Source organism: Lutjanus erythropterus, chromosome 6, assembly GCF_056507025.1.
Source record: "Lutjanus erythropterus isolate fLutEry1 chromosome 6, fLutEry1.hap2, whole genome shotgun sequence".
NCBI lineage: Eukaryota > Metazoa > Chordata > Actinopteri > Lutjaniformes > Lutjanidae > Lutjanus > Lutjanus erythropterus.
In genome coordinates, this window is record NC_139322.1 from 39,831,085 (window position 1) to 39,849,831 (window position 18,747).

At 43.3% G+C, this 18,747-nt stretch overlaps 1 protein-coding gene across 1 annotated transcript in view; it reads right to left on the bottom strand.

Moving 5' to 3' along the window:
* Nucleotides 1-16,284: 16,284 nt before the first annotated feature.
* Nucleotides 16,285-18,747, bottom strand: part of LOC146325724 (tumor necrosis factor receptor superfamily member 5-like) — a 65,452-nt gene continuing 62,989 nt past the window's right edge. Inside the window, exon 8 of the mRNA XM_084721888.1 lies at nucleotides 16,285-16,903. Within this exon, the coding sequence (XP_084578014.1) occupies nucleotides 16,784-16,903 (120 nt within the window). The 3' untranslated portion in view covers nucleotides 16,285-16,783. The remainder of the gene's footprint in view (nucleotides 16,904-18,747) is intronic.

The window sequence follows — 18,747 nt, forward strand, 5'->3', positions numbered from 1 at the left end:
TGTGCAATATATTGGCTGACCAGGTACCGTTGACTTCCCTCCAGGGGCGGATCCAGATTAATTTTAGTTGGGGGCACGGGGGGTACAACAGATGTTTTGGGGGGGGGGGGTGCACCGAAAAGTTATAAGAAAACATGAAAGCTGCTACCGACCGCTCAGTATTTTTCATGTTTTTATTGGCTCTTTAACCCAATAGGAAAGGTGTATATGACCTTTTCATTTTGGACTGTTATCATTAAAATTATGATGGACATGTTTCCTTGTTTATGTGAATTACAACAGCATCATCATCTGCAACATCTGCCTGTTATGTAAAACTGGTAAGCTCAACAACAGTATCCTGAGGGCAATTAAGTGACAAATATTGTGCATGAACAACACTATTTACAACCCTGTCAATTTCCACTTCTCAGAATGTTTACTGCCAATTATCACATAAAATAAGAAATAATATTTTGTACTTTTAGCAACCAGTTCTCAGCTGTATACTATAAACATCATAGGGTTCTGTATACTAATCAGTCTTAATCAAAATGAGTACTACGCAATACATCACAGTGAACAATAATCTTTACCCTTGACCTGTAAGAAAATAATCTTAAATGTTCTGTGCAGTAATGTAAGTTTTAAAATAATAATAAAATAAAACAATAAGCAGCACTCTATACATTTTATAGTAAACCTGAGAACAATAACAGTAACAATACTCCATATTCTTAAATCATTTATTAGTGCACGGCTCAGTAAACATCAGAGTTTGGCATAGAAATCAGAAAAAGCAGCTCTCAATATACTTTCACAGTGAGCAATATTATTTACTCTTAATAAGTACCTAGTGCTCAGCTCTGGTCCTTAATTTTAGTGTTGTGCACAATAATCAGTCTTAATCAGAATAAGCATCAGTACATTTTCATAGTGCAATTTCAAAGTTCTTTTTAGAGGTAAAAACACTTCAAAACAGTATTTTGCAATTTCCATGTCAGCTACTAAACAATCTTAGCTTCAAATGTTGCTAAATGGTGCATTAATTACATTTTGTGTTGAATAATCACCTTGGGGACCTTTAGGTATAGCAAATATAGGCAGGGCTGGTACGTGTCTGCTGCTGCTGCCATCCGATTCTGAACAGTCATCAAGGTCAGAAGTATCTGGCTCCTCCACTGGTACATCCAAAGGTATGGATTGAAACAGAGTTAATACCTCTTTAACCAATGTTATATAAAAAAAAATACAATTTTACAATGTGGCATTAATTGCAGACATTTAACAAAGACAATTAAAACTGCACAGAATTCAGTTCTATCAGTTTAGTCATTTAGAGTAGGTAATTTAGTCATTTAATTCACCCAACTATGACAGAACAACAAATAAATAATATTATATGGTATAAATACAAGTGCATCACTTTTCTCATATCTGTATTTTCACCTGGAGGTTCATGGTTGCTGCTCTGGCTCAACAACACATGACGGTCCCTGGCTGCAGTCAGACTGACCCTGGCCCTGTCTGTAGCTGGCAGTGCTGTCAGTCTGACCTGCACTGACCTACTGACTTCTTATTAATGAAAAAGTTCTGAATGTCTCCTCTCCGTTTCATTGTCTGTCAAACATATCACGAAAAAAAATGTATTTAATTATGCCTAACTTCAATTTAAGTAGTTGAAAAGTAGCTGAAATGTTGAATAAATTAACAGAACAAAAACATGGATAACCTAATTTAACTGTCCATCTGGTTTAGCTAAAGATAACACAGGCATGTTCACTATTAGCTGTGAAGATAGCATTAATTAGACTAACACATTTTCAGTTTGAGGCACAAGTCTTCACGCTTCAGACATGAATTTATAGTAGGAATACATGCCTAATTTCTTTCTCTTTCTTCCTGAAACCACACGAACATTTTCCATGCAAATGGAGGCAAGTAGATTTTAACAGTAGTTTGCACAGGTGTTAGCCAAACTTCATGCAATTCAAAACTAATATAGTCTTCTTACTGCAAAGGTGCAGAGCTGCTCGTCTTCTCTGGCATTGGCAAACGTTTTCACAGCTTTTTCAAATCCAAACCAAATGCACAGGACCAATTAAAAGATCAAACTAACATCTTTGGTGCATTCAGTTGCAGTCGGACAACGAAGTCGGAGTGAATAATGTAAATCTCCAACGAAAATTTGAGGGGGGGGGGGCACACAGGGTGGCCAATCAGATCACAGGGGGGGCCACTGCCCCCCCGTGCCCCCACGGAAGATCCGCCACTGCTTCCCCCCTGCTGTGTATTAGAGCCCAGACCTTGAGGTGGTGAGTAGGCTGGTTCATCACCAATTTTAATATGAAGTGTGGTGAGCCCAGCTAATTGTATTTTCTGTCCTTGTTTCAGGTCCTCCTAGCCACAAGTCACACTTTAAAAACAGGTTATCCAGCCTCCAGGGTCAAGTTGATTAAAGTGCTTGTAATAAAAAGATAAAAATGATCAATAACCATCTTTAAAATGGTTCACAGTTAAGACAAAGTCAGCAGTAAAATATACCTCCCAGGAGACTGACCTGTTCTCTTGCCTCCTGGACAAACTGCATCAGGTCTGAGCTCCTGAGTTCTACCTGTATATATCAGCGCTGGCTGAGCCAATAGTCTTCAGGTGTGTGCCTCTAGTGAGGGAGGCAGGGGGCGGGGCTTCAATACAGAGAGAAAATCTGAGATAGTTCAGAGCAACCCATCCAGGTACTTTGCTCCTGCATCATGTTTCTGCTCCTTTTTGGGTGAAAATTACCACAAATTCTGAGGTCTTTGCCAGTTTAAACTTTTAAAATAAGGAAACTGCATCACTGTTGAGCTGTTAAGAGCACAAATCCTCTGGTCAGTCAGGTGAACAATCATCAAGAAGGTGATGGTTCAGTTTGCATGTTCTCCTCTTGTCTGTGTGGGGTTTCTGTCAGCTGTTTCCTCCACCATTAAAAACATTTATGGGTCAGTTCTCCTGTCAGTAGCCCTGATCAAGATGCTGGCTTAGACCTGGAGCTGATCCCTGGATGCTGCACAGCAGCTTCTCATTTTAATACTAGGATGGATTAAATACAGAGACTGAATTTGACTGTATATTTGCACTTTGTATGAGCATCTTTGTATGATTTACTTTTACCAGTTAGATACCAAAACCTGTTTAAGGTAAAGTATTTTTCAGCTTTTATTCTGAAGGTGCACATTCCCAGAATCCCCTGTGTTATCTAAAATCTCTGGCTTTGATAACAGCTCTGCAACTGCTTTACTTTCACTTTTACCTGTTGCGCTCACTGAACATAAACTAAACTGGTTGTTCCACACATTGTTCTCTGTTCCTTAATCTGTTTGTTGTGTGAAGGTTCCCTGTTGGCTTTTCATGACATATTATGTAAGAGAAGCCAAACTGGGTTCCACACAAATAACCAAACACTTTTTCCTTTTTCTTCTTTTATTTTGCAAGGGGTGTCAGGGAGACGTCCCTGGTCACTGCCCCGCCACCAGGAGATGTTCTGGGCTAAGGGGCGAAACATCTATGAGCGGTGGTCCCCAGCTAACGAGTGGGCACCGGAGGAGGTGCGGCAGGCCTAGTGCCTAGCAGGACAAACACTTACCTGTTCAGAAGAAATGCAGGTGCAGCAGTTTAGTTTGACTGTTTAGCTTCACAGCTCAGTTTGTTCCATCAGTTTCACTTGTCATAAGAGACATCAGCTGAAAAACCTTTACATAAATTAAAGAAAACACATGCAAAAATGTCTACATTTTAAATATTGTATGCTATTGCAAAGAAATATAATATGAAATAATGTAAACAGGTTACAGAAACATAAGCATCTTTATAAATACTGTGAAAAACAGAAAGAAGAATGGAAAAGAAAGGATTTTTTCCCTTTGTTTTAAATAAAAGAAAACGGGCATCAGAATTGGACAGAAGGGTTGTGTCTATTAATTGTCTTATTGCTTTGACAAGATTGATAGACAGAGATGATCAGACATTTTACCAAGTCTTTAGGCTTAATCTTATTTTTTTTAAACAATATTTTTATTTTTTTTTTCACTTTTACAAGTAAAGAATCGATACATAATATGGTCCACAGAAATAAAAAGCAAATCAAGCAAACAAACAGACAGAACAAAACAGACAAATCAAAAAAAACAAAACAAAAAAAAACAGAACACCAGCTCAGATCCATATAAATAATACCCAGGGTTACAGTAAAAATGTGCGGTATGAGCAATCAAGAAAATCCCTGCAACATGATATTGGAGACCCCAGGCTCTAGGTAGTTCAAATAGGGTTCCCAAACTTTATTGAATTGGTCTGTTTTTAAATGTAATATACATGTAAGGTACTCTAATGGCACTAGATCAAACACCACTTTTTGCCAGCCTTTAACAGTTGGTACTTTTTCATTGATCCACTGCAATAAAATATTCTTCCTCGCTGCATAAGTAAGAATACAATACAGCCTCTTACTATGTTTTGATGTTAAATGTCAGCTTGGGAGGCCTAATATGAGAAACACAGGCTCCATCTCCAGTTTTAAACCCAATATCTTTTCTATTTCAGATAACACATTAGACCAATACATTTGCAGTTTCCAACATGACCAAAAACAATGAGTTAGGGTACCAATTTCTATTTTGCATTTAAGGCACATGGGTGAGAGAGTAGGATTGAAGTGATGTCTGCGGTTGGGGGATATGTGCATTCTGTGTATAATTTTTAACTGCATTGCTTGGGCACCATTGCAGACCGAAATTGATTTAGCATGTCTCCAGACATCCTTCCACTCTTCATCATCCATTATGATGTTTAGCTCCCTCTCCCACGTGCGGGCTTAATCTTATTAACTAAATAAATGTAGTTAATTTTGGTGGATGGTGAATGGATTTATGTTTGTTTGTCTTGTCACCTGCTTCATGGCTGTGACACATAATATGTTAAAGATATATGTGAGTTGATTTTATCTTTCATAGTTAATTAATAAACCAAATATTTTGTAGTTTCAGAGGTTTCATTTCATTTTGAAGAATAGTTTATCATTTAAAGGGGACCTATTATACTCATTTTCGGGCCTTTGTATTTGATTTTGGACTCCTATAGAGCAGCTACACACGATCGCCCGCACAGAAAGCTTTGTAGATCTTCAGGACGCTGTGCCTCTCGCTCGCTGCATCTCTTCCTTTTATTTTCTGCATCCTGTGAAAACGGTCTGTGTACTTTACTCCACCCCCCGACCCTCCTCCATGTATGCCTCCCGCCGAGCCCACTCCACTGTGATTGGTCACACTCCCGAGGACTTCCGAAGGGCTGACAAGCGCTGCTGAGCTCAGCTACCAGCTAACGCAGCTTCATATTGGCCCGTGTTGACAAAACAGTCCCCTGTGAAGTGCCGTAGACAGACAAACACGGAGCTATTTTTCCTTTGCTGGCCGAGAAAAAGCAACTCTATCCACTTCTGCCTGGTGCTCGCCTCTTTAGGAAAGCTAAACAAAGTTAACTTTCCCTCACACAATCATTTTCTGGGAGCCATTGCTCAACGTACTGAAATCATTGTAGACAGCAGGGGGCTGTGCTACGAAGGAAGCTCAACACAGCCAGGCTTTCTCTGCATGAAAAAGCCTGAAACTGCAATCAGAGATAACGGGTATCATGATGGTGGTTGTAGACAACAGTGTGGGTGAATGTAGTCTGGCTGTGCACAACTGGCCTAATTTTCCGGTCAGAGAAAACGCAGCAACTTCTCTCCTTCAGATGAAGGTTTATTCCAAACAGGCAGGTAATTCCAACAGTGAGGGGGTTGCAATTATAATAAAGTAACTTGAAGCATTTGCATAGGTATGTGTGGTTTGTGATATCTGCAACAGAACAATGATAATAATAATTACTATCCAGCAGCATCAATTTATAACTTGCATTGTATCAATTACATACAAGAAATGTCGTGTCACTAAATAACCACAAGGAGTCAGAGCATGCACATAAATAAACTAACATGACACTGGCTTCGACAAGTTGTAGGTCACGTGACCGGGTAGTTACTTCAGCCCGCTACGGAGTTGAGCTGCTAACGCTATTTATAGCAACATAACAGTGATGCCGACTACATCAAACTGGGAAGTACACAACATTAAATAATCAGGCCATAACTTAAAGATAACAACTAGCAGCACACAAACAGGACTCAACTCTGCTCGTTTCCCCAGAGGAGCTACCGACAAGGTAAGCTAACAGCCTGCTAAATATTGTGAATCTACACACGACAGTATTAGCTCCAATAACTTAGTGCCGTGAATTATATCATCTGCGATAACTTACGTTGTCACCAACGCACACTGTTGCAACAAAGAACAAAGATGGCAGAACTGAGAAGCCGAGTGAGGGTAATGAACTGTTCACTCTGTTGAAATGTCTAATTGCACGAGTTGTGTGCAGGCGCACAGAGTCTCTCAGGCAAAGTAGGAGTGGCGTGCCATGACGTCAGTCGTCCTCTAGCAGGGGATTTTATACAGCCGCCCCCACATTCATAATCATGAATGTGTAGAAACACAAAGTCCCTGCTGTCATTAGGGAGTGTTCTTGTTGTCGTTATCGTCATCTGGCAGTTTGGGGAGTAGGATCAGCTTGGTGACCGGACGAGTGTAGACTACCCCTTTAATGTCAATATCTGCTGACCGAATCCTTCCATCACTGCTGGGATGAACAGCGGAAACCTTTCCAATAGGCCACAGGGCCCTGGGGAGTTGTGGATCAACCACCATGACTACCTGGTCCACAGTAAGGTCAGCAGTTGAGCTCCGCCATTTCTGGCGATGTTGGAGGTTGGGAAGGTACTGACGAGTGAACTGGCTCCAGAATTGGTCTGCCAGCACCTGACTGTGCCTCCACCGGCGACGGCCAAGAAGGTCACTGGAACCATATGCTGCTTGGGGAAGAGATGCATCCCGCCACCCCATCAGCAGTAGGTTAGGTGTTATGGGGTCGGGATCAGCAAGGTCTGACGAGGTATAACCCAGTGGTTTAGAGTTCAGTATGCCCTCTACTTCTGTGAGGACAGTTGTCAACACCTCTTCTGATACAACCTGATCTCGCAGCACAACTTGAAGGGAGGCCTTAACAGATTTTATTTCCCTCTCCCAAGTCCCGCCAAAGTGAGGTGCAAGAGGTGGGTTGAATCTGAATTCAATACTTTGCTCTGCTAGCTGTTGCCTCAGTGATGGCTCAAGAGCTTCGAGTGCTTCTCTGAGCTCTCTTTCTCCCCCCCGAAAGTTGGTACCTCTGTCACATAAGAGCTCGTATGGCTTGCCTCTCCTTGCTATAAACCGCCGTAGAGCTAGCAAGAAGGAATCTGTGTCCATGTTTGGCAACAGATCAAGGTGAACGCATCTTGTAGTGAGGCATTTAAATATAATTCCCCACCGTTTTTCGTGTCTTCGTCGAATCTTAACTGTGTAGGGTCCAAAGCAGTCGACACCAGTGGACCAAAATGGGGGTTTGTTAATACGAAGCCTTGCTGCAGGCAAGTCTGCCATCTTAGGTATTACAGGAGTTTTCCGCCATTTGCAGCATTCTACACAGTGCCTCTGGTGTTTCTTGACTAACTGTCGTCCACGGAGTATCCAGTAGTTCCTCCGGATTTCAGCGAAAATGCGTTCAGGGCCAGCATGGAGTAGACGATCATCAAACTCTTTCACCAAGAACTCAGTAATAGGGTGTTCAGGGCTGAGGATGATAGGATGAAGGTTGTCTTCTGACAAGCTCTCAACTTTGCGTAGTCGGCCACCAACTCGGATGAGGCCCAAGGACTGGTCGTACTCAGGACTGAGTGCACTTAAGCGGCTGCATGGACGGACTGGTTTACCCTGTTGTAGTGCCTTTAACTCATCAGGGAAGCTGTCTGCCTGTATCCTCCTCAGGAGAACAGTCTCCATATCTATGCGGGTGGAAGCTGTCATAGCAGGTGCGGCCGCCCCGTGCAAGGACTGGTAGGTAGCCTGTATTAAGTCAGTCCATGTTTGGTACTTATGTGGGTCAGGCTCATCACCGCTGCTGGTGATGATGTTACCACAGAAGATTGTTTTCCTCCGTTCGTCTGATTCACCTGGATCATCTGTATGCGCTGTTGGGCTTACTGGCCAGTGAGCTGAGGACTGATACAGGAATAGGGGCCCTTGACTCCAGCGGGTTGGCTGGGATAGCTCGAATAGGGTCTTCCCACGAGTGATGTCATCAGCTGGGTTCTGATCCGAGTTGACGTATCTCCATGATTCAACTTTGGTCAACTCTTGTATTTCAGCGACTCTCGTCCCGACAAATACTTTATACTGGTGAGACTCAGATTGTATCCAGCTCAGCACAGTTGTTGAGTCTGACCACATGACCACAGACTGGATGGGCAAGGTTAACTCTGTCTGCAGTACCTTGGCGAGCTGGGCACCTGTTAGGGCAGCGCATAGTTCCAAACGGGGAATTGACAGCTGTCGCTTAGGGGCAACACGTGACCTAGCCATTATGAATGACACATGTATGTGGCCTTCAGGGGTCTGTACTCGCAGATAGGCTACGGAACCATAAGCCCTCTCAGAGGCGTCACAAAAAATGTGAACATTCCTCACTGAGTCATCATTGTCTGCGTCGGCTGGTACATAGCACCTGGGCATGGTGATGTCTTGCAGCTTAGGAAGCTCATCTTCCCAAACCTGCCATACTGAAAGAAGGTCATCGGTAATAGGTTCATCCCAGTGTCTTTCTTTGGTCCACAAGGCCTGGATCAGGATTTTAGCACGTGTGGTGAAGGGAATTATGTATCCAAGTGGATCGTACTGGGAGGCAAGCACTCTATACACATTCCTCATGGTAGGCTGGTCAGGTGATACAGGCCGATTTTTATAGCCCAATGTGTCTGACGGGCAGTGCCAACGCAGCCCAAGGGTGGACTCTTGAGGGTCAGCCTTTTCAGCGGTTAACCACAGCTCACAGGTTGTTGACCGAGCTTCAGCTGGGAGATGAGAAATTACCTCAGGTATATTGGAGGCCCACTGCCTAATCTCAAATCCGCCCTTTGCTAGGAGGGCTCTCAGTCGGTCAATGAGATCCTTCGCCTGCTGTGGTGAGCGGAAGGATTTGAGGCAGTTATCAACATAGAATGAGGTGAGAACTGTCTCCTCGAGATCCTCATGGGTGCTTCTGTGATCCTTGACGTGACGTTGGACAGCGTAGATGGCGCAGCAGGGGCTACATGCTGTACCAAAGGGTAGTACACGCCACTCATAAATATCAGGTTGTCTGTTACGGTCCATATCACGCCAGATGAAGCGGAGAAGTGGGCAATCTTCTGGCAGGAGTCTGATCTGGTGAAACATACTACGTATGTCGCTGCTGATTGCAATGGCATGCTCCCGAAATCTGAGTAGGACCCCTAATAATGATGGACCAAGAGAGGGGCCTGGTAGCAGACTGTCATTCAGGGCGGTCTGCTGGTGGCGAAAGGAACAATTGAACACCACCCTTGCCTTTCCATTGTGGTGCACAATATGGTGGGGTATGTACCAGGATTCGGCTGAACTGTTTGCCTCCTCACTGGTGATCTTCTCAACATATCCTGATTCCTCCAACTTGCGTATTTCCTGATTATAGACACTGGCAAGCTCAGGGTTGCCAGTTAGTCGTCGTTCAGTAGCTCGGAGGAGGGGCATCACAGCAGCAGAAGTTGCATGAAATGGAGCTGAAGGTTGCTTCCGGAGGAGCGGCGTAGCATATCTTGCTATCCCATCGATTGTGAGACGGGTGCTCTTCTCTTCTAGCATGGAAATAGCTGCTTGATCTTGTTTAGATCGTGTCACCTCTCTTTCATTGCGGTAGGGCAATGTATCAAGCTGCCACAGTCTTTCAACATGCTGGTGTAAGTCAGAGTTAGGTGTACTAAATGACAGGTGAAGGCAGGAACTTTCACTGGAAGGATGCTGCAGAAAGTTAGTGGGTCCTTGTACTGCCCAACCTAGTTGTGTACGTACTGCCACTGGCCCCCCTGTTGGTCCAAAACGTACTGGTTGGATAGGGGTTATTAGGTTAGGATGGTCGGAACCAATCAGTAACATTGGCTGCACTTTAGTAAAGGTATGTAGGGGGACCCCTCTCAGATGGCTGTATTTCCTCATTAGGGTATTTCCAGGGCAAGACTGTTCAGCTAAGTGGAGTTCCGCTGCAGTGAAGGCTCGACAGATGGGGTGGTAAGTCCGCGGCTGTGTGTTGGCAGACACCTCAAATGACACCGCTGTTCCCTGCAGCTTCACTACGTCCTGCCTGATGGTCTTGAGGTTAAGCAGCTCCTCTTCTCCTTGTAAACCAAGGTGCTGGGCAGCACTAGCTAGTATCACAGTTCGCTCGGACCCGTCATCCAAAACTGCATGAGTGTTCAGCGTTCTTTTCCCATGACGGAGCTGGACAGGCACTACTTTCAGCATAACACGCCCTGAGTGGCTGGCTTGATCCAGATACACCACATTAGTAGGTGTACTGACAGTGAGAACACTTGGATTGGCAACGTGTGCCACGTCATGGAGAACAACTAGGTGTTGTTCATTGCAGGTAGAGCAGGGCTTCTTTAGAGTACAGTTCTCTGGTGTATGGCCACGCCCACATTTGCAACATTTCCCATTATTTTTAATCCAGGAAGTCTTCTCCTCAGTGGTAAGCTTTGTAAACTCAGGGCAGGCGTTGAGGTAATGGTCCTGCGTAGTAGAGCAGTATGGGCAGTAAGGTTTAAAGCGCTCCCTCCTCTTGCTTATGGTCTGAACTATCTTGGAATCAGTATTAATAGGTGCTTTAGGTCTCTGAAATGAGGTCTGTGGATGCTTGACTGCTGTGGAATCACTGCTAAGGTAGACAGAGGCTGGCTTAGCCCTTGGGGCTTTAGCAGATTTGTTATCTCTCATGACAGCACGGGGGGACTCCGTATTGTTGGAGTCTGCTGCACGTCGGGAGACCTGGATTGCTTGAGCCTTTCGATCCAGCCATTCAGCTAGGTCTGGCAGTGTATAAGTCTGGTCACTCCCACTGCGGATGATGCCCCTTGTCAGACAGTATTCAGCAAAACTATCCCTATAACTGCCAGGGAGCTTGCTGAGGAGTGTGTCTACGTGGGAACCACATTTCAGTTCAAACTGGGCAGGACCATCCATGTGACTCAACATTCCCACCAGAGTGTTAACTGCGGATGAGAACTCTTGAAAGGCATGTGCGTCACCTGGTTTCACCGGAGGTGAGTCTAAGATGGCCTTCAACTCTCCTTGAACCAGCTGTCTTGGTTGACCATACCGCTGCTGCAAAGCATGCATCGCACTGGTATATGGTGTGGGGTCATTAACATACCTCTTTGCCACCTGATAGGCACTGGGCAGCTTAAGGTGATCAAGCAGTATTTGATATTTATAGTCTTCAGTTAGGTGTCTGTGTGGGCCAAGTAAACTGTCTAGTCCCCTCTGCAACATTATGAAGTCACTCTCCCTTCCAGAACTGAATAGGGGCAGTTTAGGTTTTGGAATGCCATATGAGGCTGCAATAGCCATTTCCATCATGTTGAGTGTTGCAGGATTGTTGGAAGGGAAGGTGTGTCCTGGGGCCAAAGGTGGTGGATACAGGGGAGCAGCAAGCTGTGGGTAGTATGCTGCTATTTGAGGCCCAGGTTGGGGTAGCAGTGGTTGAGCCACAGGGAACTGTCCAGTGTGTGGTGCTGAATAGGCTGCTCCAGACAATGTGAGTGGCTGTGTAGTAGCGACAGGCAGAGAGTCTAGTCTGGGCCCAAACTGGCTGATGGGGGCAGGTGTGAAACCTGGTGGTGGCCCTATTTGAGCAGCTGCCTGGTGAGCATGTTGACTGGAAGTCGGCTGTTGTGGCACTGACTGGTTAGACTGTGCAATGGCTGGCATAGGTTGAGGTGCAGGCTGGACCACAGGTGCTGGAGCGTGCTGGACTGGAAGAAGCACGGGCTGGGTTGGTGGTGCAGGCTGGACAGCTGGAGGCACTGACTGGACCGGTGATGCAGACTGGACAGGCTGGAGTGCAGGCGGAACCAGCACAGGTGCTGGCTGGACCGGTGGTGCATGCTGGACCAGCTGGACTGCAGGGCTAGTCGTTGCTATATGCGGCCTGGCAGGATGAGCCGAAAGTAGCAATTCAGGGTAGAGCTGAGGTCCCGGCAGGGAGGCTGATCTGGTAGGCTGAGCTATGTGATGCTGCTGATTACGTGCTCTCCAGTCTATTGGGTTATCTGGAGGAGAGGACCTTTGGGGCATTTTTGCACCGTTGTCTGGGATGTAAGGGAGACTTGAGTAGCGAGGGGGGTATGAGAGGTCATAGGAATGTTGCTGGGAATAGGACATACGCTTAGCACTGTCCATAGCAGTCTGCAGTTCTTTCATCTGCCTTGAGACCTCATTAATACAGGCTTCCATGCGTTCTAGTCGCTCCTCTTCCATACCTGGAGATGTAGGTTGGAAGGGTGTGGGGCAGTACTGATGTTCTCCCTCACTTTGCAGTAAAGTCTCTGTTCTTGCTAAACCCCACTCATCAGCTGTGATGGTTGGTGCATACTGTTTGAAAGGATGGCCAATTATGAAGTCGTCCAGATGCCTTGGGACCCGATGAGTACGGCTTGGGCGGGGACTTGCTGTTGGCTGTTCATCATTGAAGTCTCTAGAAGTAGCCATAGCGCAGTTGAACACACATCCGGCTCGAAGGACCACTTGTAGACAACAGTGTGGGTGAATGTAGTCTGGCTGTGCACAACTGGCCTAATTTTCCGGTCAGAGAAAACGCAGCAACTTCTCTCCTTCAGATGAAGGTTTATTCCAAACAGGCAGGTAATTCCAACAGTGAGGGGTTGCAATTATAATAAAGTAACTTGAAGCATTTGCATAGGTATGTGTGGTTTGTGATATCTGCAACAGAACAATGATAATAATAATTACTATCCAGCAGCATCAATTTATAACTTGCATTGTATCAATTACATACAAGAAATGTCGTGTCACTAAATAACCACAAGGAGTCAGAGCATGCACATAAATAAACTAACATGACACTGGCTTCGACAAGTTGTAGGTCACGTGACCGGGTAGTTACTTCAGCCCGCTACGGAGTTGAGCTGCTAACGCTATTTATAGCAACATAACAGTGATGCCGACTACATCAAACTGGGAAGTACACAACATTAAATAATCAGGCCATAACTTAAAGATAACAACTAGCAGCACACAAACAGGACTCAACTCTGCTCGTTTCCCCAGAGGAGCTACCGACAAGGTAAGCTAACAGCCTGCTAAATATTGTGAATCTACACACGACAGTATTAGCTCCAATAACTTAGTGCCGTGAATTATATCATCTGCGATAACTTACGTTGTCACCAACGCACACTGTTGCAACAAAGAACAAAGATGGCAGAACTGAGAAGCCGAGTGAGGGTAATGAACTGTTCACTCTGTTGAAATGTCTAATTGCACGAGTTGTGTGCAGGCGCACAGAGTCTCTCAGGCAAAGTAGGAGTGGCGTGCCATGACGTCAGTCGTCCTCTAGCAGGGGATTTTATACAGTGGTTATCAACTCACTTTGTTAATTCAGGCTTTCGTCTTCAGACTCTGTGCGCGCTCACATAAAAGGGGCGTTTGTTGCATCATTTGACTCTTCTTCCGCATGAAATGAAGCGATCGAGCCACTTAAGTCACTTAAGTTGTTATAATTATGAGCTGTGGAAAATATACAAAATACATCACTGCAAAAAGCAACATTGTTGCTGCAAATAAAGCAGGAGAAGAAGTTTGCTGTTAGAAAATGACTGATGGACTAAATGTGGTCTTAATGCTGCGGTTTATTCTAACATGAAAACTGCACATTAAACAATAAAACTCCATACAGCAGATTTAAACATGATGAAGTCTGTCTGACACTGTCCTATGATGACAGAGATGTGGACATCACTGAAGTTTTTGACCAAACCAACGTAAAATGAGTGTAACTGATTTAAGACTGTCTGTGATAAATGATGATGAATTTTCTAATCAGTGATCTGAGCTGCAAAATCACCAAGACAAAACAGATAACAGTAAAAAGTATTCAAAGTGTCTGTAGTTGTTTCATCATTATTTTACTGTGTGGATTATATACCATGTCAATTTAAAGTGTTAATGTGATCTGGAGCAAACGGGAAAATGACTCTGCATCACCAAACTGAGGTTACCATCATGACAGCGCAATGCAGACAGTTTGTGCCGCTGTTACATTTTACATTATATGGATTCGTTTGTTGATATTATGAACATACAGCTCGGTAATTTTTCAATGTTAACGTCCTCCCTCAGTTTAAAAGCTAAGGACAATAATTAGTTAAAGAACAGCGCGTTTTACAGACGATTTAATTTGAAACTCTGAACATAACCTGCTCGCGACCAGGTTATGAGTTTAGTAATAGTTACCATGGTTACCAGGTTAAAAGAGAGCCACCTTCGTGACACTGACAATCCTGGCTTTAGACTCAACATAGCTCACTAACACATTAATCTCGCTTAGTAGTTCACCCCTCAGAGCAGTGATATAACTTCTGAAGCAGAGCGGGGGAGCAGGCAGGCCTAGAGCACATGCCGGGGTATGACCATATAAGTAAGTCTGGCACGCACTGACGTCAATGTTACTACACCGTTAAAAAAAAGACAGTAAAACACAGCGTGCAGAGCCATCCAAAACAGCTTGCAGGGCTCACTTCCAAATGCATGAACCTCAATATTTGACGCTTTGGAATCGTTTAACACGACTATCCGACATTGTGACAACATTTATAGGTCAGAAAAGAGGAAAAGCATAATAGTTCCCCTTTAACCTTTAATTATTTCCACTGAAATGTTGGTCTATATGATTTACAGCTAAAAGATCAATCAAATCTGACTGATAAAGATGATTTTTAGAAATACCTCCAGTTACAGAACTGTGTACATTCTATGAGTTACAAGACAGAACGGGATGAAAATGTATTGCAAAGGTTTTTAAAACTCTCACAAAATGTCTAATCATCCTATGTATTTTATGAAATGGCAGCAGCTGCTCTGTACAGTAAAAATCAATGTCTGAGTATAAGATGGCAGAGGGAGCTGGACACAGTTCAAACAAGAGGTCTCACAGAATATTGTGTATAACATGTGGTGGTCTGTACACGATAATAAAGACACATTTATACATTATAAAATAATAGATATTTTCATAGATATTATCATATTCATAGACATTATTATATTCATAGATATTATTGGACTCCAAAAAAATATCAGTCTAGATAATGTTGATGAAGTGGGGGGTAGGGATTAATATTTTCCCCAGAATGACACATTATGACCACTTTAGTCTATTATCTGGTGGTATTAATAATTATTACTGAGGCAGAAGAACATCATTTCAACATTAACCAACATTCTTATGAACATAATATAAACTGCAGGCTGTGTGCAGCTTGACCTTTGCTGCAGCTGCATGTGAGGATGAAAAGTCAAGTTCAGCCTGTGATCTGTCACTGTCTGACTGAACAGCCTCATGGAAGTGAAATTTTACAATTCATTTACAACATAACTAATGAAATTTGTTAAAACAAGTCATTTGGTGTTTTCAAAGTCATGATATTGAGCTCAGACAGCTTCTACATTCAGCAGATGCCTCCCACTGTGTTAATGATCAGTGAAAGTTCAAAAGTAGAACTCAAACAGCTTTGGATGGATTCTTCAGGAGATTTTGTCACCCTTTAGTGAGGAGAGCTTTTTGTCACAGCCAACTGCTGAAGACCACAAGTTCTCCTACAGAACAGGAAATTCAGCTTGGACTTTAATTTCTGTACACTGCAAAGACAATGTCCCAGCATCCAACGTGATCACATTTGCTGTCGTGCTGTATGAACCGTCTCATCCTGAGGAGAGAAATATAGTTTTTAGTGCTTTTCCAGTCTGATGGCAAAGGCTTCCATGCTATCATCACTTTGACATGATCTCTGCCGCCCTTCCTCCTGAACCAAGCCGCCCAAATTTGCAGACATCACAGAGACAGTTCTCAGTCAATGAACATTTCAGTGAGACACACTGCTGTCTTACCTTGGATTCTGATGCTCTGTCTTTATTGAGAGGACTTCTTGTGAAATTTTGATAAATGAGACATAATTTCATTAATTAGACGAGAAATAATTCATATTTACTACTGTACATGCAGTGAAACAGACTTAGTGATAACAGTTAAGAGATTATAAAACCTAAATGTTCAGGATTGTTTGCATTTCCTTCTATATCTGTAATAAAACATCACCAATGAAAAACACTAATCAACAACTTCAGGATGTGACAGACAATATTCTCTATTATCTATCAAAAACATTTTACTGTTTGTATCATCTGAATGCAAATCATACCAAAGTTTCCTAACTTTTTTTTCCTTTTGAAATAGTAAAATACAGCTGCTCCAATTGGTAAAAAAAAACAAAGCCACAACAATGCCGATCACAAGTCCTGTCTTGTCTGAACTTTGTTCTCCACATTCAGCATCAGTTGAAACAGTTGCTAACTGATGACAGAGGCTGCCATGCAAGGTGTCAAGCTGCTCATCAGTATCATTAGGACTTCAGTGTCTTGCTAAAGGACACTTTGACACTCTCTCTGAAGGATCCAGAGAACGAAACAAGAACCTTCTGATTACTAGATGACTGCTGTGACTCTCGAGCCATTCTGTCCCATCAGACATCACAGTGTAGTGTCTGACAGTCCTGTTAATCAACATTACAATGAAGAATACACTGCTGTCTTACCTGCTGCTGTGGTAGACATTCCACTGCATCTGATGATTTGTCTTTTCCTCCACTCTGATGATTCTCTTTTTTCATACTTTGCTGAATGAATGACATAATTTCATTAATTAGAGGAAGAATCAGTCCTACTTATTATTGTATGTACAGTGAAACAGGCATAGTAACAACCCTAGAGAAAATAACACATACCTGTTCTGAATCGTCTACATTTCTGTTTCTTCCTGTAATAAAACATAACCAGTGAAATACATTATAATCAATAACTTAATGATGTGACTGGAAATATTATCAAAAATATAATAGTGTTTTTATTGTCTGAATGCAAACTGTACCTTTTGGTGACCATTTTTTCTTCCACATAAATACAGCTGCTATGATGAATAAAATAAGCACAAACACAACAACAATGCTGATCACAAGTCCTGTCTTGTCTGAACTTTGTTCTCCACATTCAGCATCAGTTGAAACAGTTCCTGCTTTGATCAGCTGAAGATTCAGTGATTCACATCTGGAATGACAGAGGAACATTTTTTACAGAACTTTAGTTGGACGTGATGAAGAATTCATGTGTGTGATGTGAAGCTTCACTTACTGTGTGTGTGTCTGACAGGATGTAAATGTTCCATTTGAATATGTTCCATCACTGCAGTCAGAACACTCAGTGTCTCTTGATGATGTTCCTGTACAAACACACATTATATCAAACATGACTTTGAACAGGATTTTCTCTTATAATTTCAGCAATAACGTTATATCAAATCTGTCTAGTTTCATTTCAGTGGATCTTAGTGGAAATTTACAATCTGAAATATACAGTCAGACGCTCAGTTGAGCAGGAAGTTGTTTTCTGTGCACCACCCTGCAAGTCTGTGCATTTTCTTCCTGATATGAACTGTCATCGCTGTTTGAAATTTGACTGGCTCGGCTGGGAGGGGTGCCTGATGCCTCCCTGCTTGGGCCTCTGCAGTGTGGCGGGGGCTCAGAGGAAGGGTGGGGCTGTCCTTAGCGGGGCCTGCTCCTTGCCTTATTAATGGACCAGTGACAACAAAAAGAGTGTATATGTGTGTATATTAAGGTATACACACAAAATCAAGGGAAGGAAAGAAAAAAGTGAACAAGACTAAAAAGAATGTCACTCCGCCGTGGGCAGAACTCTGCTGTTCTCTGTATGTGTCTGTACTGCATGTTCTCTGAATCTGTACTTTGTGGCTAAAGTAGCTAACTGCTAACTGTCATTAGCTCCATTAGCTGCATAACTAAGTAAGCTGACTCAGTCCTGGGAGCCAGGAGCCAAACCCAGCAAGCAAACCACCTTTGTACTGTGTTCCCTAATGTCAAATCATCATCAGTCTCAAAGCCTGGCTGTCCCCGTCTCACCATGTTCACTGTGAGCTCCCAATCCAGGAAGACTCAGCTGGGTTTCAGTCCACATGAAATGGAAAGCAGAAAGCTATTTGCTTCTGCATATTTACATGTTTATGTAAAACAGGCATCTATGGAGGGACTTGTCCAGGAGCGGATCTCGGAGTTGAGGAGAGAGAGAGAGCAACCTACTGTTTTTTTTTATTTTATTTTATTTTTGCTTCCACCCGCAGCAAAAATAACCTTTTTTTTTGCTTCAGAGTCAGAGTCCTCTCATCAAAGCTGTAAACACTGACACTGGTTTTGACATGAGGGGGAGAAGGGGGCCTTGTGTACCTCACGGGGTCCTATGTAACTTCCATGGTGTGTGTACAGGGCTGACCGGTTCTGCTTGCAGCTTTAATGAGCATATCAGTCATTTTCCCTGAAACTTATTATCATTTAAATCATGAACTATACCTATAATCTGACATTCTGCACCAGAAAACCAACCTGTTTGACTGACGTATTGTCCTGGTTGACAGCGTTTGTGTTTCTGTGCTGCCACACAACCGTCCTCTGCA